Source organism: Notolepis coatsorum (genome assembly GCF_963971535.1).
Source record: "Notolepis coatsorum genome assembly, chromosome: 16".
Lineage (NCBI taxonomy): Eukaryota > Metazoa > Chordata > Actinopteri > Aulopiformes > Paralepididae > Notolepis > Notolepis coatsorum.
Genome location: NC_140180.1, coordinates 1,214,420 through 1,239,400, shown reverse-complemented (window position 1 = coordinate 1,239,400; position 24,981 = coordinate 1,214,420). Strand labels below are relative to the sequence as shown.

General features: G+C 42.2%; 1 protein-coding gene across 1 annotated transcript; it reads right to left on the bottom strand.

Annotated features, from left to right (window-relative positions):
* Positions 1-557: 557 nt before the first annotated feature.
* Positions 558-22,430, bottom strand: LOC311242814 (uncharacterized protein). The gene is made up of 9 exons (XM_084331858.1): positions 22,312-22,430; positions 15,180-15,385; positions 11,806-12,207; positions 10,587-10,754; positions 7,275-7,319; positions 6,376-6,483; positions 3,950-4,084; positions 2,555-2,720; positions 558-1,304 (listed from the first exon to the last, which is right to left on the bottom strand). The coding sequence occupies exons 3-8, from the start codon at positions 12,099-12,101 to the stop codon at positions 2,558-2,560; spliced, it is 915 nt and encodes a 304-aa protein (XP_084187984.1). The 5' UTR covers positions 12,102-12,207; positions 15,180-15,385; positions 22,312-22,430; the 3' UTR covers positions 558-1,304; positions 2,555-2,557.
* Positions 22,431-24,981: the final 2,551 nt, after the last annotated feature.

Sequence of the window (24,981 nt, the reverse complement as noted above, 5' to 3'; positions counted from 1 at the left end):
GAAAATATAGAAAATGGGAGAAAAAGTGGATAAAAAAAAAAATAAAAACTAAGGCTATGCCTATGCTGCTATGACTAATGTGTTACCAAGTTGGCTAATTTAATTGTAATCATCTGCTTTTGTAGGTGCATTGTCTGATATAATTATAAATTATAAATTAAATATAATATAATTGTTTGCTTGATAGACGAAGGTTGCAACATAATTATGTAATGTCATGTCGTTGGCTGTGAGAGCAGCCCCACTGCACCCAGGCAGCGCAGCCGAGTGAAACCTTGTTGGCTGCGTCACAGTCACGAAAGGGGCTACTTAATTAATTAATCCAATCCACTTTATTTATAGAGCACATTTAAAAACAACAAAGTTTACCAAAGTGCTGTACAAGTCCCACAACATAAGATAAAAAATATATATATATATATATATATATATATATATATATATTATAAAAAAAAAATCCGAAGCTTCGAATTAAAATCGAAGCTCGGCCCCGAAGCTTCGATTGCCAAAAAAAGCTTCGAAGGTCAGCCCTAGAAATCTCTTCATTTGACCATGATTCGATTCGATTAATCTTCTATACATTTTCTATCAGTTAATTCCCCCAAAAATGTTGAATACACAAATGTGGCTGGGGGAACCGATTCACTCAGCATCAATAGGTCAATAAAAAAATTAATAAATAAATAAAAAAAAACATATATATGTAACGGATATGTGCCGCGATAGTGTGACTACGGCACATAGAAGTGTGTAAAAACTCACTCCCCAGAGGCAGATAAACCGAGCGCTTAGAGGGGAATTCCCTTCTTGGCGCAGCGGTTTGCTATACTGGCCCCGGAGCAGACGCTCGGGGTTCGACTCCCACTCGAGGCATGGTCGAAGTTTCGTGACGGGTACTAGGACGTACCCGTTATACTGGTGCCGTGACCCGGATGCCTTGGGTGGTGTGAGTTTAGGGGGGGTGAATGTAACGGATATGTGCCGCGATAGTGTGACTACGGCACATAGAAGTGTGTAAAAACTCACTCCCCAGAGGCAGATAAACCGAGCGCTTAGAGGGGAATTCCCTTCTTGGCGCAGCGGTTTGCTATACTGGCCCCGGAGCAGACGCTCGGGGTTCGACTCCCACTCGAGGCATGGTCGAAGTTTCGTGACGGGTACTAGGACGTACCCGTTATATATATATTTTTTTTAATATTAATTTAGATTGTAATCGATTCTAACATTCAAATCGATGCAGTGTTCGGCTCTGGGTTGTCAGTCTTCATCATTTTGCTGGCGGTTCCCAAACACTCTTCATCATCCTGGAGTGAGGAGAGGAGAAGATACAAGATGATTTTTACTGATAACTAAGCATGTTCCACAAGGTTCAAATTATTATTATTATTATTACAACTTAATTAATAATGTAATTTCTTTAACCTCTTAACCCTTTCACTACCACACTACCAAAGGGTTAACCCTTTCACAACCACACTACAGACTGTTAAACTGCAGAAGAAGAAGAAGAGCGACCACCGGGTCATTTCCTGTCTCGTCTGGTGCAGGGGTCACTAACATGAGTCGTTCTTTTACAGGAAAGCAAGTTACAGTACAGATGGAGCAGTCTATGTATGTTCATGAGTCTATAGAATGTTATTGAGGTCCTGTGTACAGTACAGTATATATATATATATATATATTAAGGCTGTCAAATATATCGCGTTAATATCGCGTTAACTCCCGATTCTATTAATGCCACTAATTTTTTTAACTCAAGATTAACTAAAAAAAAGAAAAAAGATTTTTTTTTTTTTTTTTTACTAAACTTCACTCAGGTGTATTATTGATGCTCTCATTGATACTATGTTTGTTTCTGAAGTGTGTGTGTGTGTGTGTGTGTGTGTGTGTGTGTGTGTGTGTGTGTGTGTGTGTGTGTGTGTGTGTGTGTGTGTGTGTGTGAGATATAGAGAGAGAGGGGGGTGAGAGAGATGAGGAAGGGGCAAAAGAGAAAAAGAGCTGGGAGAGTGTGTGTGTGAGGGAGAGAGGGGGGTGTGTGATTAATCAGCCCTTGTGTGTGTGAATGTAACAAGTTCCTAACGTTTTCTTTCCCCTATTATTTCATGCACACTTTATTCATTGTTTTAAATTATTATTTTCTTTTAAGTTATTTTGTGCATCACTCTGTTTTGAATTTGATGCAAATTTGCAATGCATGAGGGTCATCCTTTTGTGTTAAATGGCTGCACAAAGCAAGCATTTGTTGACTCGCATGTTGATAAGAGTATTAAAACTTGGAACTTGAAAAAGATCTGTTTAAGGTATAAAAAAAAAAAAAAAGATTAATTTGCGATTAATCGCGAGTTAACTATGGACAATCATGCGATTAATCGAGTTAAATATTTTAATCGTTTGACAGCACTAATATATATATATATATAGGTCATATAAATCTAATGTCTCACATGTTATTGAGGTCCTGTGTACAGTATAGGTTATATAAATCTCTAATGTCTCGCATGTTATTGAGGTCCTGTGTACAGTATATATAGGTTATATAAATCTAATGTCTTACATGTTATTGAGGTCCTGTGTTCTCGTGCTCCTCTCCCTCAGGAGTGGGGGGGTCCCAGACATGGAGATTGACCTTCCACAGCTCGATCTGCTCGTCCCACAAATGACGACTGCATTTCCTGAACTTATTAGGAGTCCTAGGATGAACTCCGGGCTGGCGGCGGTGTCTGAGAGAGAGAGAGAGAAAGAGAGAGAGAGAGAGAGAGAGAGAGAGAGAGAGAGAGAGAGAGATTATTTAGCATCCATCGTTCGTCATGTTTATATTGTGAATAGGAATGTGTTGAGGGACCACACGATGGGAACCAGCGGTTTAAGTGACGGTTGCAATAACTCGTTGATTGATTGATTGATTGATTGATTGATTGATTGATTTTTATTGTGGAGTAAAAGACAGCATCCAAGGGATAAAAACATGAGAAAGTGCAAGCACTTATTTCCATCATGGTCCCTGATTTTGGACATGGACAGACATCATAAAACATAGAGCATCATAATAAAACATACTAAAACAGAGCATCATAATAAAAACATAGAGCATCATAATAAAACATAGAGCATCATAATGAAACATAGAGCATCATAATAAAACAAAGATCATCATAATAAAAAAACAGAATAAAACATAATAGCAACCCCATACAAAGAAAGCACTTCCTACCCTCTCCTTCCTATGGCTATTCTATACTTCACTGGCTAGCCATTTCTTTGTGGCACGTCTAAAACTTCCCCCCTCTTCGATGTTTTTCAGGGCCACTGGAAGCTTGTTCCACTCCAGTGCTGCAGAATATAAAAATGTATTTGTGCCCATTAGGGAGTTAAATCTTGGCAGAATAAAATCCGTACTGCTCCTTCTAGTGGAGTATGAATGATTGTCACGGAATCGATTAAAATAATTAGATAGATAGATATTTCGGACCTGTATTTTGAACTATCTTGTGTGTGAGACCTAATTTGATGTGAATTACCCTTTTATTGACCGGAAGCCAGTTTAGTTGCCTAAAGAAAGTTGGTCCTAGGTGAGTGCGTGGAGGTAGTTTAAGGACTACTCTAATTAATTTGTTTGTTTGTCGTTAACTATCATGAATGAAACTTGCTCTGAAATACGGGAGATCAGCGGGAAAACTGTCCTCGTCACATCTAACGTTACCAAAACGGACACACAGCACTTCAAATTATACCTCAAAGAGACCAGACGAGCATACAATCGAAAACATTATATTGTCTATATTGACCATTGTTAAGTATATTAAAACCACCTCCAAATCCTGTGTTTTGATCAGAGAGCTGCAGGTAGAACAGGGCTCGTTCTTTCCTAGTCTACTTCTACCTAAAGTAGATTTCCCCAAATTGTTGGAGTCTTCCTTTAATTCATCCAGTAATGTGGTCCATGACTCACTTGGGGATCTCCTTGATGTATCGGCCGTAGGCCACGGTGGTTTTGCCACAGTTGATCTGTTCCTGTCGTCGTAGCAACATAGAGACATCAGGCTCCATCTCTCCTTCGTTGATAGGAGACTCTCTGGAGCCAGAACTACACACACACACACACACACACACACACACACACACACACACACACACACACACACACACACACACACACACACACACACACACACACACACACACACACACACAGAGGGCGGGTTAAGAGTCAGAACTACACACACAGGGCGGGTTAAGAGTCACAACTACACTATAAATACCTTCCTGTAACTAAACACTGTTAAAATACCTTCCTGTAACTAAACACTGTTAAAATACCTTCCTGTAACTAAACACTGTTAAAATACCTTCCTGTAACTAAAGACAACACACTGTTAACACTTTGGGCGCCAGCCGGTGTAGCCATCTTTGTACTCAGTCTGCCAGCGCTGTAAAGGATAGGGATTTTCACTGTGCGTCGCTGTGTTTGCAGGGCTATATCTATATTCTATATTATAGCTATGGAGACAATACTATGGCTCATTTGACAGTAACTATCCCTCGTTCAACATGTGAAAAAGAATAAACTAAACACAACATGCACGGTTAAAATACCCTCCTAAACTAAACAACACACTGTTAAAATACCCTCCTAAACCAAACACAACATGCACTGTTAAAATACCCCCCTAAACTAAACAACACACTGTTAAAATACCCCCTAAACTAAACAACACACTGTTAAAATACCGTCCTAAACTAAACAACACACTGTTAAAATACCTTCCTGTAACTAAACACAACATACTGTTAAAATACCTTCCTGTAACTAAACACAACACACTGTTAAAATACCCTCCTAAACTAAACAACACACTGTTAAAATACCTTCCTAAACTAAACAACACACTGTTAAAATACCTTCCTGTAACTAAACACAACACACTGTTAAAATACCCTCCTAAACTAAACAACACACTGTTAAAATACCCTCCTGTAACTAAACACAACACACTGTTAAAATACCCTCCCTGTAAAATAGCCCCCTGTAACTAAACACTACATGCACTGCTAAATACTGGACACACACCTCTAAACACAACACACACCGTTACGGTAGAACATAAAACATAGCAACATGTTCAGTGTTCCAATACCCAGCTCTATGTGTTCAGATCAGCTCTATGTGTTCCAGCTCTATGTGTTCCAGCTCTGTGTTCTGATCAGCTCTATGTGTTCTGATCAGCTCTATGTGTTCTGATCAGCTCTATGTGTTCCAGCTCTATGTGTTCCAGCTCTATGTGTTCTGATCAGCTCTATGTGTTCTGATCAGCTCTATGTGTTCCAGCTCTATGTGTTCTGATAAGCTCTATGTGTTCTGATCAGCTCTATGTGTTCCAGCTCTATGTGTTCTGATCAGCTCTATGTGTTCTGATCAGCTCTATGTGTTCCAGCTCTATGTGTTCTGATCAGCTCTATGTGTTCTGATCAGCTCTGTGTTCCAGCTCTATGTGTTCTGATCAGCTCTATGTGTTCTGATCAGCTCTATGTGTTCTGATCAGCTCTATGTGTTCCAGCTCTATGTGTTCTAATCAGCTCTATGTGTTCCAGCTCTGTGTTCTGATCAGCTCTGTGTTCTGATCAGCTCTGTGTTCCAGCTCTATGTGTTCTGATCAGCTCTATGTGTTCTGATCAGCTCTGTGTTCCAGCTCTATGTGTTCTGATCAGCTCTGTGTTCCAGCTCTATGTGTTCTGATCAGCTCTATGTGTTCTAGCTCTGTGTGTTCTGATCAGCTCTATGTGTTCTAACTCTGTGTGTTCTGATGCCCAGCTCTATGTGTTCCAGCTCTGTGTTAAAGTTTTCAATCAATCAATCAATCAGTCTGCTTGTCACAGCGTGAGACCGGCCCCTCGCTCTCTGGAGTGGTGAAACTAGAGAGACATTGATGTTAAGTAACCCACCGAAGATGGATACACATGTACATAACGATGCACAGCAATATTCTGTTAACCTCCTGTAGTGTGGTAGTGAAAGGGTTAACCTTCTGTAGTGTGGTAGTGAAAGGTTAACCTTCTGTAGTGTGGTAGTGAAAGGTTAACCTTCTGTAGTGTGGTAGTGAAAGGGTTCACCTTCTGTAGTGTGGTAGTGAAAGGGTTCACCTTCTGTAGTGTGGTAGTGAAAGGTTCACCTTCTGTAGTGTGGTAGTGAAAGGTTAACCTTCTGTAGTGTGGTAGTGAAAGGGTTAACCTTCTGTAGTGTGGTAGTGAAAGGTTCACCTTCTGTAGTGTGGTAGTGAAAGGGTTAACCTTCTGTAGTGTGGTAGTGAAAGGGTTAAGGCCTGTGGCTGAATAAAGGAACATGTTCTAGAAGCAGCAGTTAAACACGTAGAGTCTCACCTCCAGGAAGACGGCCTTCCCGCTACATTGGCGTTGGAGGAGGAGGCGGAGTCCAGAGAGGGGGAGTCCAGCTCAATGTCCTTCACATCGTCCAGGTCCTGCTCTTTTCTGCAGAAGAAGAAGAGCGACCACCGGGTCATTTCCTGTCTCGTCTGGTGCAGGGGTCAGGGACCAACATGAGTCAGGGATCTCTAATGTCTCACATGTATTTGAGGTCCTGTGTACAGTATATATAAGTTATATAAATCTCTGATGTCTCACATGTTATTGAGGTCCTGTATACAGTATATATAAGTTATATAAATCTCTAATGTCTCACATGTTATTGAGGTCCTGTATACAGTATATATAGGTTATATAAATCTCTAATGTCTCACATGTTATTGAGGTCCTGTGTACAGTATATATAGGTTATATAAATCTCTAATGTCTCACATGTTATTGAGGTCCTGTGTACAGTATATATAAGTTATATAAATCTCTAATGTCTCACATGTTATTGAGGTCCTGTATACAGTATATATAGGTTATATAAATCTCTAATGTCTCACATGTTATTGAGGTCCTGTGTACAGTATATATAAGTTATATAAATCTCTAATGTCTCACATGTTATTGAGGTCCTGTATACAGTATATATAGGTTATATAAATCTCTAATGTCTCACATGTTATTGAGGTCCTGTGTACAGTATATATAGGTTATATAAATCTCTGATGTCTCACATGTTATTGAGGTCCTGTGTACAGTATATATAGGTTATATAAATCTCTAATGTCTCACATGTTATTGAGGTCCTGTGTACAGTATATATAGGTTATATAAATCTCTAATGTCTCACATGTTATTGAGGTCCTGTGTACAGTATATATAGGTTATATAAATCTCTGATGTCTCACATGTTATTGAGGTCCTGTGTCTGTGGCGGCCGGGCACCGCCCCCCCTGGTGAAGAGAGAAGGAGAAGAAGAAATCGTGTTTTTTTTATTTTTAGATTTTGGACCCCTAAAAATAAACTAAACATGTTTAAAATGAATAATAATATATAAATCATTGATTTGTGTGTGATTCACATGACGTCACTCTCTCTCTCCTGATAGAGTACCTCCAAAGCTGGGCGCATAGACTTAACGTGCACACTGTGCACGTCACTGTATTCAAGAGGTTTATTTGTCACATACATACACAAGGCATACATTTCAGTGAGGGTGGGCTGGCCGCGATATCTATCTCTCTCTCTCTCTCTCTTTCTCTCTCTCACACACACACACGCGCAGTATTTAGCAATATGTGAATTTTGCTAAAAAAGTGTTAAAAACTGTTAACTGGTTAACATGGTAAAACGTGTCTGAATGCCACCAGCCACTTCAATGATAGCGTTGTGAACGCATAATCTCTGTCTTAAATTATGGCTATGTGTCTAATCTGCCCGTCGTTTATCAATGACTTGTTTGCAGGCGACATTGTCGAACGGATTTTTTTTTTTTTTTTTTTTTTTTTTTTTTAAATCGCTTCATTTCCGTTTTATAGCATTTTGAAAAGCCCTCGTTTAAGGAAAATATAAAGATTCCGTGATAATCGGCATTTACTGGAAAATACACAAAAACGTTGTAATTTTTCTGCCTATTTATGAATCGTTTTCAAATAAACGCTAGATTATCAATAGTATTTGTGTACTTATGCACGCTATAGAAGCGGGCTGAAATATCGATTCTCTCATTTCCTGATCAGCGCGCACACACACACACGCATAGGGCAAACGCTGATATCTCTGTGAAAAAAGCTCTGACTATCCTAAAACTGGTAAAATAAATTCCTTACCTCAGATCAGATGTTATCCAAAAAGATTATTCCAATTCCTGATCGCCATTCCAAATATCGATCGCGTTTATTGATTCAGCGTTGGGTACTGTAAATACATAATCCACGCGTTTTCCAGGCCAGCGATCACAATGGATCTCTTCAGATTCATTAACACAGGGGCGGCTAAGTGGCGCAGTGGGCAAGGCGCTCGCCACTAACGCAGGAGATGCTGGGTTCAAGCCCAGCTCTCGGCGTTGCTTCCGGCTTGGCTGGTCGTTCATACTAATACAATTGGCTGTGGACAGCGACTCCTACAGGTCGGTTGGTGCGTCTGTACAGCAGAATCAGGAAGTATCGGGGGCAGCGTGAGCCTCCCACGCGTTACTCCTCGCCACTGAGAGATCACGCTGTGCAGGTGAAAAGATGCGACGGCTGCCTCCTCGTGTACCGGAGGGGACACGTGATGCAAGGCTTCGTCCACATTGCAGCCGACCAGTGGGAGGCATGGTCTAACAACGTTCGAGACAGGGGAGGGTAGAATTGGATAATACGAAATTGGGATGAGAGAAAAATTGAAAATGGGGAGAAAAAGTAGATAAAAAAAAAAAGATTCATTAACACATTCGGGGCCATTGGGATTAGACAGGGCCCACTCTATACGGCCAGCATATCATAACAACCTTTCATTGTGCGTGAGGCTGTTTGTAGAGCTAAATCTATACTTTATATTATTGCCATCTGTCCATTCTCATTGTCAATTGACACTATAAACCGTCCCTTCAATATGCCTTAAATAAAAAAAAAAACATCAATACGTTCCCATTTTATAGCATCTTGAATATGAACGTTATAGCAGAATGTTCAGGGTATTTCCTGGAACGCGAGATATAGGGTGCTAAGCTAATAACGTTAAATCGAATGGCGTTTCGGCAAGCTAGAGTTAAAACTCAAAATGCATATCGTCGGTATCATGGTCCACCATGAATGAATGAAAGGGGGGGCTATAAATCTATTTTTGAGACTAGGAGCTCAGAATACAGTTGGGAGGCGGGCCTAGGCTGCCTCCTTTTCAAATCTACCCAAAGTAGTCTCTGATTGGACGAGAGCTTCTTGACATCACTAGGTGTGATGTCACGAAGGCCGGGCTCTGATTCATTCTTAAAAGCAGAGTCACACAGACTAATGCCCCTTTTCCACTGCATGGTACCTACTCGACTCTACTCTGCCTTTTCAGTTTTCCATTGCCAAAATTTGCGGATGGTACCCGGTACTTTTTTAGTACCGGCTTTCTCGAGGTTCCAAGCAGGTAGAAGTGGTACAAAAAAAGTGACGTGAAACACTGCAGACCACTGATTGGTCAGAAGAGAGAAGCGTCACACGTTGGAGTGTCTGCACAAAAACTGAAACCCGCCATCTTTAATGCCTCGCGTAGGATTCATTATTTGTTTGCAGCAGGAACAAGTGCAATAAACAAAAAAGGATACATTCACTGTGTATTCTGCCTCATTTATTGATGAAACAAAACCAACATCAACACAATTTACCACAGAGCGGAGAGTTTACTCTCACAAAAAGCTCGCTGATTTGTTAGCTTATGTGATTGTGTTTTACCGTTAGCATTGCGGCTAGCGTACATAGCGTGCACAGATCAATATAACTCGCTATTGATTGTTTGTACTAGTAACGTTAATGCTAGTAGAATAGACACAACGTGAGGTAATCATAATCATCCATTTTAAACGGGTTATTACCTAATGCTAACGTTAGTAGAATAGACACGAGAGTAACGTTAACGCTAGTAGAATAGACATGAGGTAACGTTAACGTTAGTAGAATAGACACGAGAGGTAACGTTAACGCTAGTAGAATAGACACACGAGAGTTTGGTTAATGTTGTTATTGATTGATTGATTGATTGATTGAAAACTGTTTTTACTCTGGCTTGCTCCAAACCCTCACGGACATAGCTATGCTCACGGAGCTCTCATGCTGTACGCCAGCGGCCCCGCCTCCCCACACGGAGACAAACGGAGTACTACCTGCAGTGGAAAAGGAACGAAGTACCAGGTACCTAAAGCGAGTAGAGTAGGGTCGAGTCGAGTCGGTACTATGAAATGGAAAAGAGGCATAAAAGAACACAGACGATAAGTGAATACTGAAAGAAGAAGACAACTCGAAGAAACCTCTCGTCGATCTCTACTTCTACTGCAAATCAAAGGAGCTTTTATTTTATGATTGTTTTTTGCTTGTTCAGAACTTTTGTAAACTATATTTTTTATTAAGGCGGAAACTGGTGCACCTCTGCTTTACGTGTATCTGGAATCAGCTATTTTAGAGTGTACACAGAATCGTTTGGAGGGTGAACTTCAACTGGCCCCATTGTGGTCAGCCAATAAAGCTCCATCGTACTTGTTCATGAAGAAAGCTTCAGCTTTTTCGTGGTCATAGAACAGCTCCTCTTTGCCATCGACGGTCACAATCAGGACGCATGGAAAACGAAGGCAGCAGCTTAACTTAAGACATTTGAGATGATGTAGCACTGGTAGGAAGGCCAGGCGTCTTTCTTTCACTTTAAAACTGTAGTTGGGGAAAATGAAGACACGTGAATCATTAAGGAACAACTCTTTTTTTTTCTCTGTCATCAAGGAGAACCTGCCTTTTCTCAGTCCTTGCCCCACAATGGTGGAATGAACTACCCACCCCAGTTAGGAGCCGAAACCCGTCCAATCTTTCGCCGTCGACTAAAGACGCACTTCGTCAACAATTATCTGAAATAAAAAATTTAAAATAAAGTCTAACCCTAACTAATCTTACTGTCATGCACTTGTCCTAATATACTAACCTACACTGTAACACTCAACACTTTGATGAACATTGTTACTTAGCTGATAGAGTTGTGCCCTTCCTGATGACTTGTCGTACAGAACTTGTAAGTCGCTTTGGATAAAAGCGTCAGCTAAATGACTAAATGTAAATGTTAAGTAACCCACCGAAGATGGATACACATGTACATAATGATGCACAGCAATATGCACGATGGTTAACCCTTTGTCGTGTGGCAGTGAAAGGGTTAACCTTCCGTGTTGTCGCAGTGAAAGGGTTAACCATTGGTAGCGTGGCAGTGAAAGGGTTAATGTTAGGGATGTCCGATATTGGCATTAACATGTGATATCGGAAAATATCGGTATCGTTTTTTACCCAGGCAAGCAGGTAAGAACAAATTCAGATTTTATTTATTGTCAAAAGTATGCATAATGTTGTGTTAATTCCACAACAAGAGACATGTAATGTTAATTACCTGAAATTATTCAGTTTTTTGGGGGGGGAAACCCTGCATATATCGGTATCGGTTGATATCGGTATCGGAAATTAAGAGTTGGACAATATCGGTATATCGGTATCTGTAAAAAAGCCAATATCGAGCATCCCTAGTTAATGTGTATCGTCAATTCGTCATGTACATGGAGCGAGACACAATAAAAAATCGGTAGCGCATGTGAGAGAATAATAATATCTCGTTATTATTGCTGCTGCCATGCGTTTTAAGATGAGTTATAAAAAAAGGGATTTCCATAAATATTTGCTCGAGCATAAAGTCTCTCACCTGTTCGAGCATAAAGTCTCTCACCTTTTCCGTCTCTGACGCGCAAATTCCTTGAATGCCCGTCTCGCCTCAGGAGTCTCTGGCTCCCTGTTGGTCCTCACTCTGCCATCCACCCCTCTCTTAGGGGTGGCAGGGCACACTGGGGTGGGAGGGCACACTGGGGGAGGAGAGAACACAGAGGGAGGAGGAGGGACCGAGTATGCTCGCCTGCTCTCGCTGTCCTTCCTCCTGGACAACCGCTGCTGAATCCGACTCGACATCAGGCCCAGCTCTTCTGATCCCAGATCTATGCCGGTGGCCTGCAGCACGTCCTGCATCATGTCTCTGTGGACATCTGTCTTCAGCTCCTCGCTCTCCACCTGGCTGCCCCAGTCAGTCTGCTTGTCACAGCGCGAGACCGGCCCCTCGCTCTCTGGAGTGGTGAAACTAGAGAGACATTGATGTTAAGTCAATCATCAACAGTCATCAACAGTCAACAAGTCAACAGTCATCTCCCGCCTCGACTACTGCAACGCACTGCTCGCTGGCCTCCCGGCCACTGCCACTAAGCCTCTTCAACTCATTCAGAACGCAGTGGCCGCCTGATCTCAAACCTACCGAAGTCTGCCCATGTCACCCCACTTCTTAGGGACCTGCACTGGCTCCCTAAGAGCTCCACAAATCATGTTAAACCCAGATTCGGCTCAAATAAGGGACTAAACACGTTTCGCAATTATGCCACATCAATGTGGAACGTCCTACCCAAAGCTGTAAAGGAATGTGGATCACAACCCACTTTCAAAACCACTCTCAAGGGACACCTACGGGAGACTGCAATTCAAAACTGGCCCCTGTAAATATCCTAACCCAACCCCCTCCAATGTACAGTCATTTACCTAGTATGGTTGTCAATAGTCCAATGTACAATTTTGCTTGTTTGTACAGTGTCTCCTCCCCCCCCCCTCAATGTACAGTTTTGCTTGTTTATACAGTGTTTCTCCCCCCCCCCCAACCACCTCCAATGTAAAATACCCAGTATGTTTGTCAATATCCCAATGTACCCAACCCCCCCCCCACACAACCCCACCCAACCTCCTCCAATGTACAGTTACTATGTCAAATGTATATACTCCCTTTTCTTGACTCCTTCTGTATCACAAACAGTACTGTATTTGCAAATCTGGTATGTCATGTATGTCATATATGTCCTGATGAATTGAAAATGGGGGACCCTGATGTAAACAAGACGAAAGTCTTTCTCTGGTCTGCATCCCCTTAACAATTGTGTGTATTGAGCTGTACTGTATTGTACCCATTCTGCAATCTGTTAATAAAGTTTTCAATCAATCAATCAATCAATCCCCATTGCTGCACAAATCCGCTTCAAGGCCCTCGACCTGGCATACCGTGCGGCAAAGGGAACCGCTCCCGCCTACCTCCGGTCAATGGTCTCTAACTACACACCCTCAAGACCCCTACGCTCTGCATCTTCTGGCCGCCTCAGACCCACTCCTATCCGAGCTCCGGGAGGGTCATCAAAGAGAACCTGCCTTCTCTAAGCCTAGTCTAACCCTAACTAACCTTACTGTCATGCACTTGTCCTAATAAACTAACCTACACTGTAGCACTCAACACTCTGATGAACATTATTGTTACTCAGCTGATAAGAGTTGTGCCGGAGGGCACACTGGGGGAGGAGGGTACTTAGGGGTGGGAGCACTGGGAGGGTACTTAGGGGTGAGAGCACTGGGAGGGTACTTAGGGGTGGGAGCACTGGGAGGGTACTTAGGGGTGGTAGCACTGGGAGGGTACTTAGGGGTGAGAGCACTGGGAGGGTACTTAGGGGTGGGAGCACTGGGAGGGTACTTAGGGGTGGTAGCACTGGGAGGGTACTTAGGGGTGGGAGCACTGGGAGGGTACTTAGGGGTGGTAGCACTGGGGGTACTTAGGGGTGGGAGCACTGGGAGGGTACTTAGGGGTGGGAGCAGGGGTGCAGTCGTGCACACACGCGGTTACATGCCGTGTTATTAGATCACTGAGGCAGAACTAAGTACGCGCAATCGTGCACGGATGTGTACTCGCGTGTACGCGCACACAAAAATGCGCTGTATCCATTTGTTGTGACTAAGTACCCGGCCACCGTTTTACATAACAAAAAGCGCAGGTAGACTATAGGTGTCTGGGTGTTGGCTATCTGAATGCATCTCCCCCTTCATTCTGTGTGACGGCAGTGGAGGTGAATACTAATATGGCTCGGAATTCGTGATGGGGGTCTACCTGCTTATGATTTGAATCAAGCGTCTGCCGTGCTGCGCGCCAGCTTTCCAATTGCTCTTGCGCGCGCACATTCACACAAATAGAGAGCAAGAGCGTGTATGATAGAAAGATTGCACTTGCGTATATGCGCTTGTGTGTGTGTGTGCGTGCGTGTGTGTTTGTGTATAACTGCGCGCACGAGTGGGTGTGAGCGCACCACAAGGTTCATCACCAAACCTCCCTTGCTGTGCACTAGGAGTCATGCACACACAAACTTCAAGTAAACACAAGTTGTCTGATTATTTTAAGTTTGCTTTTGTGTTTGTGTGTAAAACAATTTATTTAATTGAATTAACTTAAACTAAAAGTAAATACAAACTAAATTAACAATGTAACTTACATTGTTAATTTAGTTTGTATTTACTTTTCTAGTTTAAGTTGATTCAATTAAAGAAATTGTAACTACTATTACATTTAAAACATTGTTTGTTTTTCAACCATATCTGTTGACAATATAATTTCTTTATATATTGAAGGCTACATCCTGCTACCTTTTTCAGCTCATCTATTTAAAAAAAAAAATAAAAATCTGTTCTGTGCGCATGCACGTACCCGCGCGCGCGTGCACGTGGCGTGTTACCAGTTCCCATATTACGACTGCACTGGGTGGGAGCACTGGGAGGGTACTTAGGGGTGGGAGCACTGGGATGGTACTTAGGGGTGGGAGCACTGGGAGGGTACTTAGGGGTGGGAGCACTGGGATGGTACTTAGGGGTGGGAGCACTGGGAGGGTACTTAGGGGTGGGAGCACTGGGAGGGTACTTAGGGGTGGGAGCACTGGGAGGGTACTTAGGGGTGGGAGCACTGGGAGGGTACTTAGGGGTGGGAGCACTGGGAGGGTACTTAGGGGTGGGAGCACTGGGAGGGTACTTAGGGGTGGGAGCACTGGGAGGGTACTTAGGGGTGGGAGCACTGGGAGGGTACTTAGGGGTGGGAGCACTGGGAGGGTACTTAGGGGTGGGAGCACTGGGAGGGTACTTAGGGGTGGGAGCACTGGGAGGGTACTTAGGGGTGGGAGCACTGGCCTGCAGCACGTCCTGCATTTCTGCTCATCCTCAGGGTCCCGTCCTGAACCTTCTCCCCCGGATCTCTGGCCGTCCCACCTGTTGGTCTGACTCTCCGGTTGCCAGGGTGGATCTGCGTCGTCTAGCGGAGGCTGAGAGACTATCTTGGTGAGCTGGTTGATGTCGACCCCGTTGTTGAGCAAATTGAGGAAAAGATGCAAGCCCTTGTCTGCAGATTTCTGCTCATCGGTTCCCCAAGAGAGTCCAGCGCCTTGGTTGGCGACTTGCTGCTGAGGCTCAGGAACCTGACGGAGAAAAGACAGAAGCAAAACTAAGCAACCATACTTTGTTTTCTGAAATGGATTGTCCTGCGGTATATGTTGCTGACTACTTGTAAGTAATGCACGGAAGCTTATTTCCGCGTTGCAGACATGCAGGCTTCATATTCTACCACCGGGCGTCAGCTACGCATGCTCCGAGCTGTGCGTAGATATAAAATTTAAAATGTTCCAAAGTGACTTGGCTGACAAATACAAGCTATATACTGTAGCACACTTAAGGAAATGGAAAAACCCAATAGCACTAATGACGTTGTATGCTCCCAATACATTTGATGCAGAGTTTTACAAAACAATCACTAAAGTAATGTTAGAACTCCATGAATACGCTTTCATAATGCGTGCTGGGACTCCACGATAGACAGATCCGGTCCCTCGGAAACACATGACCAAAAACAGTCCTAATACCCTTAGGACTTGGGCTTGTGATACTGGCCTCACTGACCTATGGCGTTTAGTCAACCCTATGTTAAAGGACTACTCTTGCCTCTCATCCAGAGACAAAACTTTTTCTAGGATTGACTACTTATTCTCGTCTCCTATTTTGTTTGATTATTTCGATGTCTCGCTGGTTCCCTTAGCCCTCTCGGATCACAAAGGGATTTCTTTTACAGCATCGTTTGGCAAGCTATCCACAATTTAATTCATCCGTTAAAAAACAAAGACTTTTGTACAGAATTCAGAGAAATATTTACGTAATTTTTTTGGATTACCATCGGCACGGTGGAGGACCCTAGAGTCCTGTGGAATGCAGTGAAGGGCTGTATCAGAAGTCATGTCACACTTTTCACTTCCAACTTGCATAAATCTCGTTTAGAAAAACTGGAAGCACCGTGCACGGACCTATACGCTGCACTGCAGACCAACTACAATGAACAAATGAACATGATAGTTAAAAAAGAAATAAACTACCTACTTAGACAACACTGAATTTTTAATACATAGGACGAGACAAAATTATTACTTTCATGGTTCTAGACCCAGCCATTTACTAGCAACGACAATTCGCGCAAATGATCAATTCTCGGCTGTCCCTTCAATCAGGACACAACAAGAGTAGTTACTACTAGGGCATAACAAAAAATATTGTTTGTTTCCTGTTGGTTGTCAGTTAAGGCCATGGGTAGGTAGGGAATTTATTTTATTTTTTTATTTTATTCTTTACCACTGCAACTATGGATAGGGAATTTCTTTATTTAATTAAAATGTTCACAACAACATGGATGCATGTACTCTGCCAGCATGTTTAATATCCATAATACTAAAGGTTTGACTAAGATGTCTATGAAACTTTATTAAAAAAGTTTTACATTTTTAATATTTTTTTTTTTTAAACTCATAAAATATATTGGGTCGCACCTAAATCGGCAGGGTCGGTCAGCAACCGGAAACAAACCATTATTTTTTTTAGGCCAAGGGATGTCCGATATCATCAGCCGATATTGGCATTAAAATGTGATATCGGAAATTATCTGTATCGGTTTTCAAAAAAAAATAAAAAATAAAAAAAAAATATTTTTTTTCTTTTACATTTATTTAACCTTAACCAGGCAAGCAAGTAAGAAAAAATTCTGAGTATGCATAATGTTGTATTAATTTCATGACAAGAGATATGTAATGTTAATTACCTGAAATTATTCCGTTTTTGGGGGGGGAAAACCCTGCATATATTGGTATCGGTTGATATCGGTATCGGAAATTAAGAGTTGGACAATATCGGTATATCGGTATCGGTAAAAATGCCAATATCGAACATCCGTAGTTACTACAGACTCAAAAAAGATCAATGACACTTAGAGAATTGTATTCACAACTGTATAGCTCAGGTCAACTTTGATCATTTTAAATTTGAGGCATTTACTAGCAGGCTTAACACTTTGATCGCCGGGGTTAAATTCATAATTTACCATCCCTCGCCAGCCCTATTTAACATGGAGAAGTTCCCCTTCTTTGCAGGGCTATAACTTTTTAAATTCTATTGCTAAATTGCCATTATTATGGCCCATTCAATGTCCTATATGTATTGTTCAGGGTGTAGCAACGTTAAACTTTTTCATTCACATATTCATACTAAAATATGGTCTAAAGTATAAGTATGTTTTTATCATTTTCTGCAGCTTTCTTCAGAACGTGATTTATAGCCCTAAATGCATTATATTGATGATCAAATACAGTTTGGTAGGAATCTGTGCGAGATAAAAAATGTCAACTGGATGTGCTTCTAGAAGTTTCTACGTATCATCTGATGATGACCGGATGGGCGGGGGATCGTTTATAATTCCGTGGGCAGCGTTAGATGATTCATCCAGAGTGGGTCATATGTTCATCAGATCAGTTAGTATAGAAGACGTTAGAATATAACGCTGAATCTTACCGTGGCTTCCTCGCGCCGCTGGCAGATGAGCGTGGAACAGAATTTTTTCTATTATGGGATGGAGAAATGCCCGATCCATTTCCAGGTTGTATAATAGTATATACGTCCAAATCATGTTGTTTTTTCGAGTTATTTGCACCGATCGATGTTCACTGTGTCAATACGGAGTCTCTCTAACGATAGCGAGTGGCCGGACCACATATGGATGAGCACTACCGGTTCAAAGGTTAATTTCCAGATGGCGCTCTTGAACCGTTAGAGAGTTGAGTGGAGCTTTGCACTGTGTCTCAGGGCTCCGGAAAGGAAATATGATTTCGATGACAGATTTTTGAAATATTGACATCAAAGACGAGTTACGGCGTCTTCGGCAGAATGAGCATGGCTAGGAACGACGTGTAAACTCGTTCCCGGCGATCATAGTGGGCTTAAAATACAAAATGTATCCAAGGAAGAGGCAGAGGAACTGGGGAGACCAATCACTCTTACAGAACTCAGAGAGACTCAGAAGAAGCTTCTATCCCCAGGCCATCAGGCTGCTAAACGAACAATGAATGAACACTACACAACAACAACCACCAAACGCACATAGCACACACATCCACACGCACACACTCACTTTAAACAAACACACTGTAGCACCCACTCCACACACTTATAGCACACACCCACTTTAAACAAACACACTGTAGCACCCACTCCCCACACTTTATATTTATGGATGAAGGATTGCACTACAACTCGTACACCTTACTGTAAATTGTACCTAAAATTGTACCTCATCCCATTTCTGCTTTGCACTAGATAGTACTGTACATTAGTACACTGCATAGTATTGTGTATTGTATATTATATGGTAACTCAGAACATTGTACATATGTCTATACCGAACACTGTGACCTCATTTTCTTCTTCTAAATTCATGCTATATTATGTTATTATGTTATTTGATACTATCTTGTCTAGCACAGTCTCTGGAGCGTAACAGTAAGAAGCATTTTGTATGAAAGTATTCTGTACTTCTGTATGACAACTATTAAAGAACTTGAACTTACATTTACATTTACATTTAGTCATTTAGCTGACGCTTTTATCCAAAGCGACTTACAAGTTCTGTACGACAAGCCATCAGGAAGAGCACAACTCTATCAGCTGAGTAACAATGTTCATCAAAGTGTTGAGTGCTACAGTGTAGGTTAGTTTATTAGGACAAGTGCATGACAGTATGGTTAGTTAGGGTTAGATTTTTTTTTTTTTTTTTTTTTTTAATTCAGATAATGGTTGAAGAAGTGAGTCTTTAGTCGACGGCGAAAGATTGGACGTGAACTTGAACTTGAGACAATTGCTAGAGATGATTGAATACACCATTGAAGAGGGGGGATTCTCGAGAGATGTGAATATGGCTTTAATTTATTTACCACTCAAAAAGGACAAGGACCCCAATGACTGTGGCAGCTATAGGCCCCTGAGTCTTCTCGGGCCGACCTTAAAATATTTGTCAAAAGTATTAGCCCGCCTTCTCCAGAAGTATATGGCGGTGCTGGTACACCGTTATCAAACCGGATTTATTCGGGGGCGCTTAGCTGCAGATAATCTCAGGAGATTATTACATGTAATTGAGACATGCTCCCCCTTGCCTCCTCCAATAGACCAAATTAAATGACCAGGCTTCAAAATTAACTGGCCCAAATCAGCTTGTCTACCTCTTAATGAGTTGGCCAAAGCGACATTTTAAGTACTTGGGCAGAGATCTTTCCCACACTGAATCAGACAACTAAATATAACTTCACAGGCACATAATAATAAAATACACCAAGATCTAAACAGATGGTCGAGCTTTCCTAATCAAAATGAACATACTACCAGTACCTAGGATACATTTTGTTAGCCCCATGCTCCCCCCTGCCTCCTCCAATAGACCACTGGCGCAAGACACAAACTATGATATCTACATTTATTTGGAATAACAAATGCCCAAGAGTCTAAATAACTACCACTCAGTCTCAACGTAGGGAACAGGATGGGGGCTTGGCAATCCCTGATTTTAAGTTGTATTTCTGGTCCTTCTCGCTGAGTCCCCTGATGAGCTGGTTTGACCCTGAAATTGCAGCATCTCTGCATTCCTTAGAAGCAGCAGCGGTCTCACCACAAAGACTACAGGATGTAGTATACTCCAATATCCCTATATCAAAATTACGATACAGACCGATCATTTCCTGCGTAATTCAAACATGGCGTAACGTTCAGAGGTCTTGTGCTGTCAAATGCCCATGGCACCTCGACTCTCCAATTTTTCATAACCAGCAACTACTTGTTGGGCACAAACCTGTTAATATTCCTCAATGGGAGAGGAGGGGAGTTCATACTCTGGAGGATATATTTGATAAATGGCCTCAGAGCGTTTCAGGACCTAAACGTTTTATGATCTACCGCGAATCTTTCTTCCTCTACTTGCAACTAAGGTCGGCGCTTAAGGCTCATGGCGTGCCGTGGGCTCAAGCGTTGCACCCACACCCTTTTATCGGGCTTAACACTTAACATTAGATACAATTTGGCGAGGGGACATCCCAGAATTGGGATGATGTTTGGACAAATGTTACATTCAACATACTCACAACCCTAATCACTAGCAAATATATTTTAATTATATTCATAGGACGTATCTCACACCTAGGAAGCGGTTTGCTATGGGACTGGTGACCGACTCTCTGTGCACTTTGTGCTCGCTGAGGGCCACTGGCACTTATATGCACATGTTTTGGGATTGCCCACCAGTAGCTAGTTTTTGGAAATCCATAACAACTAAACTTTCAAACATATGTAACCTAACAATCCCACTTACGGCAGCAACACTACTTCTAAATGATATATCATTACTACCAGCATCCATACAACAAAAAATAATCATTCTGGCGGGCGTTACTGCAGCCAAGAAGCTGATAGCTATGAGGTGGAAGGAACCTGAGAACTCACACTGATTAATTGGTCTCTGACACCACTGGATGTTATTTATATGGAAATCTCTACTGCACAGGTAATTGGGGTGGGACAGGCCAGCATTGAGCTGTGGGTCGCAGCGGCCGATAAGGTGGAGGCCACTATCTAGCAGCGGAGCGGGGTGTTGGTCCTGGGATGGGAGTGGGGGAGGAAATGTCTTTTGTGGTGTCTGTAATAGTACAAGTTGTTTTTTATGTTCTGTATTTATTATTGCTAATGTCGTTATTGTTGCTATTATTGTTGTGGTACTGTGCGGTCTTGTTATTATAATTATTGTATTGTGTTGCCTTGTTTTATGTTTAAAATGGAAAAATAAAAACTTTTGATAATAAAATAATTGATACTGAACATCAAAATCAGGATATCTGCAGGTTTCAACAAGTACAATTTAAGACCTTTTTAATACCATTTAGAGCCTAATTGAATACCAATTTCATGACCATACTAGCAAAAAACACATAGCAACACGGAACTGGCGGCTGCACCAATTTAAATTATCTCGTGTTCCATACAAGCTCTCGCCAGATGCACCAAGCGGTAGCCCCACAAAAAACAGTTTAATGCATTTTAAGGCCTTAAATTGAGAATTAAGAATTTAAGACTTATTAGGGGTGGGAATCACCAGTTTCATCACGATCCGATATCGATTCTTTGGACAACGATACGATATTTTCCGATATCACAAAGTCTGCCACGATACGATACGATTCTATTCAGGTGCCTGCGATCGATACGAGACGATATTATATGCCCATTTAACACAATCAGTAACATTTAAATCAACAACAAAAAAAGGCAATGGAAATATCATTTGACATTTTTATTTTTGAGCTCTTCCAGACATTTAAATGAAAAACAATCTATTGTTTTTAATACAAATAGACCTCCTGTTCACTGTTTTTGGTTCGTTTTTCTTTTCCCCCCCTCGATATTAATATCCTATTCACTGTCAGAGCTGTATTTTGGCTGGAAAAGGCATATTGGGAGTCCGAAGGTGCAGTACCGGCCAGATCCTGGTAGTGGCGCTGTCTCGAGAATGCAGTAACCCCCCTCCTTCCCAGTCCCTAGTGGACCTCTGCTGTTCTCTCTATATGGCTCTGATCAGCTTAGCTTAGTTAGCTTACGCTAACGCAACATTAATTCCGGTATTTAACGCGACGTGGGCATAAAGGAATGGCGAGGATGCAAAGCATGTTAGATGCATTTGACCCGTTGTGGGGAAAAAAACAACAGGCACTTATTTCGGGTCGCAAAATAGGCGGACTCTGAAGCAATACTGTCTAACGTTAACACACGCTGCTACTGAGCTACTGTTGTGGCGGCCGGCGGATATGCATTGCTCACCAGGGGATTTTCAAAATAAGAGTATCGCAATATGAATCGATCTTTTTACGTTGCATCGATCCTATTTGATAATTGATAATAGATTGATATATCGATCTGGATCGATGTATCGTCCCACCCCTACTTTTTATTACCCCACAGATACCCTGAAAAATACAAGTGAATGGAGTGATAAACTAACCTTTGGAGGAAATCCTTCACCTCTAGTCCTTTCCCACAAATCATCATGGTTCCTGCCTTTAGAAGCTCCGTCCTGGCGATATTCAGGTGGTGGTTTATGTGTGAACTCCTCCGGTCGCTGCCTGTAGGAATCACTAGGAGGTGGTTGATGTGGGAACTCCTCTGGTCGCTGCCTGTAGGAATCACTAGGAGGTGGTTGATGTGTGAACTCTTCAGACCGCTGCCTGTAGGAATCACTAGGAGGTGGTTTATGTGGGAACTCCTCTGGTCGCTGCCTGTAGGAATCACTAGGAGGTGGTTGATGTGTGAACTCCTCTGGTCGCTGCCTGTAGGAATCACTAGGAGGTGGTTTATGTGGGAACTCCTCTGGTCGCTGCCTGTAGGAATCACTAGGAGGTGGTTGATGTGGGAACTCCTCTGGTCGCTGCCTGTAGGAATCACTAGGAGGTGGTTGATGTGTGAACTCCTCTGGTCGCTGCCTGTAGGAATCACTAGGAGGTGGTTTATGTGTGAACTCCTCTGGTCGCTGCCTGTAGGAATCACTAGGAGGTGGTTGATGTGTGAACTCCTCTGGTCGCTGCCTGTAGGAATCACTAGGAGGTGGTTTATGTGGGAACTCCTCTGGTCGCTGCCTGTAGGAATCACTAGGAGGTGGTTTATGTGTGAACTCCTCTGGTCGCTGCCTGTAGGAATCACTAGGAGGTGGTTTATGTGTGAACTCCTCCGGTCGCTGCCTGTAGGAATCACTAGGAGGTGGTTTATGTGGGAACTCCTCTGGTCGCTGCCTGTAGGAATCACTAGGAGGTGGTTTATGTGGGAACTCCTCTGGTCGCTGCCTGTAGGAATCACTAGGAGGTGGTTTATGTGGGAACTCCCAGTCTCTGTAGCGGTCGACCTCGTCTGCAGCGCTTCCGGGAGGACTGCCTCTCCAGTCTAGCGGCTCTTTTCTGTAGCCCCTCTCGGTCGAGTCGTCAAGCTCCCAGTCTCCCCTGGCCTTCTTCGAGTCGTCAAGCTCCCAGTCTCCCCTGGCCTTCTTCACGCTCGCTGCCTCTCCTCCAGACCCGTGGTAGGGATCCCTGGAGACGCCGCCGGCGTGAATCTGTTTGTCTTTCCACTGGTCATGGTGGTCGTCCCATTGTGCCGTGCCTCTGTCTCCATACAGCACCCGGTTGTCAGATCCCCTCGAGTTCATTCTCCCGAGATGATGTTGGTGAATGGGTGGGTTTTCAACGCTTTACTGCAACATAAAAAAAAACATTTTTATTGTACATGAATTGTTTTAATGGTTGAGTGATGTGCCACACTTCACTGGGAAGCTGCACATTTCCTCAGATCTATGCTCAACATGCTGTGTGCATTTGAGAACTTGCAGCTTGTTGTTATAGAATAGAATAGAAATACTTTTAATCACCCTGAGGGAAATTTGGCACTACAAATCGCTCACAGTAAACATCTAGGTTACAAAACTATTAGTCACAAATAAGAATAAAAAATACGCCTAAGAATAAAGAATAAAATAAGCCTAAGAATAAAATAAATAATAAAATACGGTCTAGGATTTACATTTCCTATGTTATGTATATACATTCTAATATAAAATCTAATATAAAATATACAGTAAAAATATACAGAAATCTACAGTAGAGAGAGAGAGTCAGAGAGTCAGAGATTGTATTTGCCATGTATGGACGAATCCACATTGGAATATACAGGTACAGAGCAAACACTGTGTGTCTACAACTAATCCAATACAGGAGCAGAGTAGAAACAGTACAGAAAAAATATGTAAACACAGACAGTATAAAAGGACAAATGCTAAAGTTGATATCAACATCCCCTAAAGTGCATATCATAGTAGATAATGCATAGAGGCACAATTTACAGTAAAAGTGCATATAATCAAAGGTGGGTAGGAGGGGGGGTGGGGGACACTGTACAAGCAAAACTGTACATTGACAAAACCATACTTGGTCATTTACTGTACACGGAGAAAGCTCAACTAAAACGTTGAATGATTGATTGATTGAACATGTTATTACCAGATTGCAGAATGGGTACAATACAGTACGGCTCAATACACACAATTGTTAAGGGGGTGCAGACCAGAGAAAGACTTTCGTCTTGTTTACATCAGGGTCCCCCATTTTCAATTCATCGTGAGTTTCCTGTTTTATCCTCCTGTCTGTTGACGTGACATCAACTCACCTGGTGTTAAGGACGACGAGAGGACGAGGTTCCTCCACAGCTGCTGGTTTGCAGAAACATGGATCTGGAAACATCCACTTGATCAATGAACCGAGTAACGACACCGAGCAGCCGGGCTGTGAAGAATGGAGTTAGGTCCAAACTGAACTGCACTTCCGCCGGAGACAGCAAGCGACAACAACCCTTCCGGTCGGGCTTTCTTACAAAATAAAGGCACGGTTTTGTGCAAGTGTGCAGTAGTCAAATGTTATTGATTTATTTTGCACATTAAAACAACAAGCAATAACGCATTTTAATTAACGAACATATAAATACAACACAAATTATGTTTGCAAGAGTATCTTGTGTGCCGTGTTGGTCAGGACTCCCTGGTAGAAGAGATCTTGTATCTCAATGGGACATTCATGGATAAATAAAGGATGAATAAATAAATAAATAAATAAATAAATAAATAAATAAATAAATA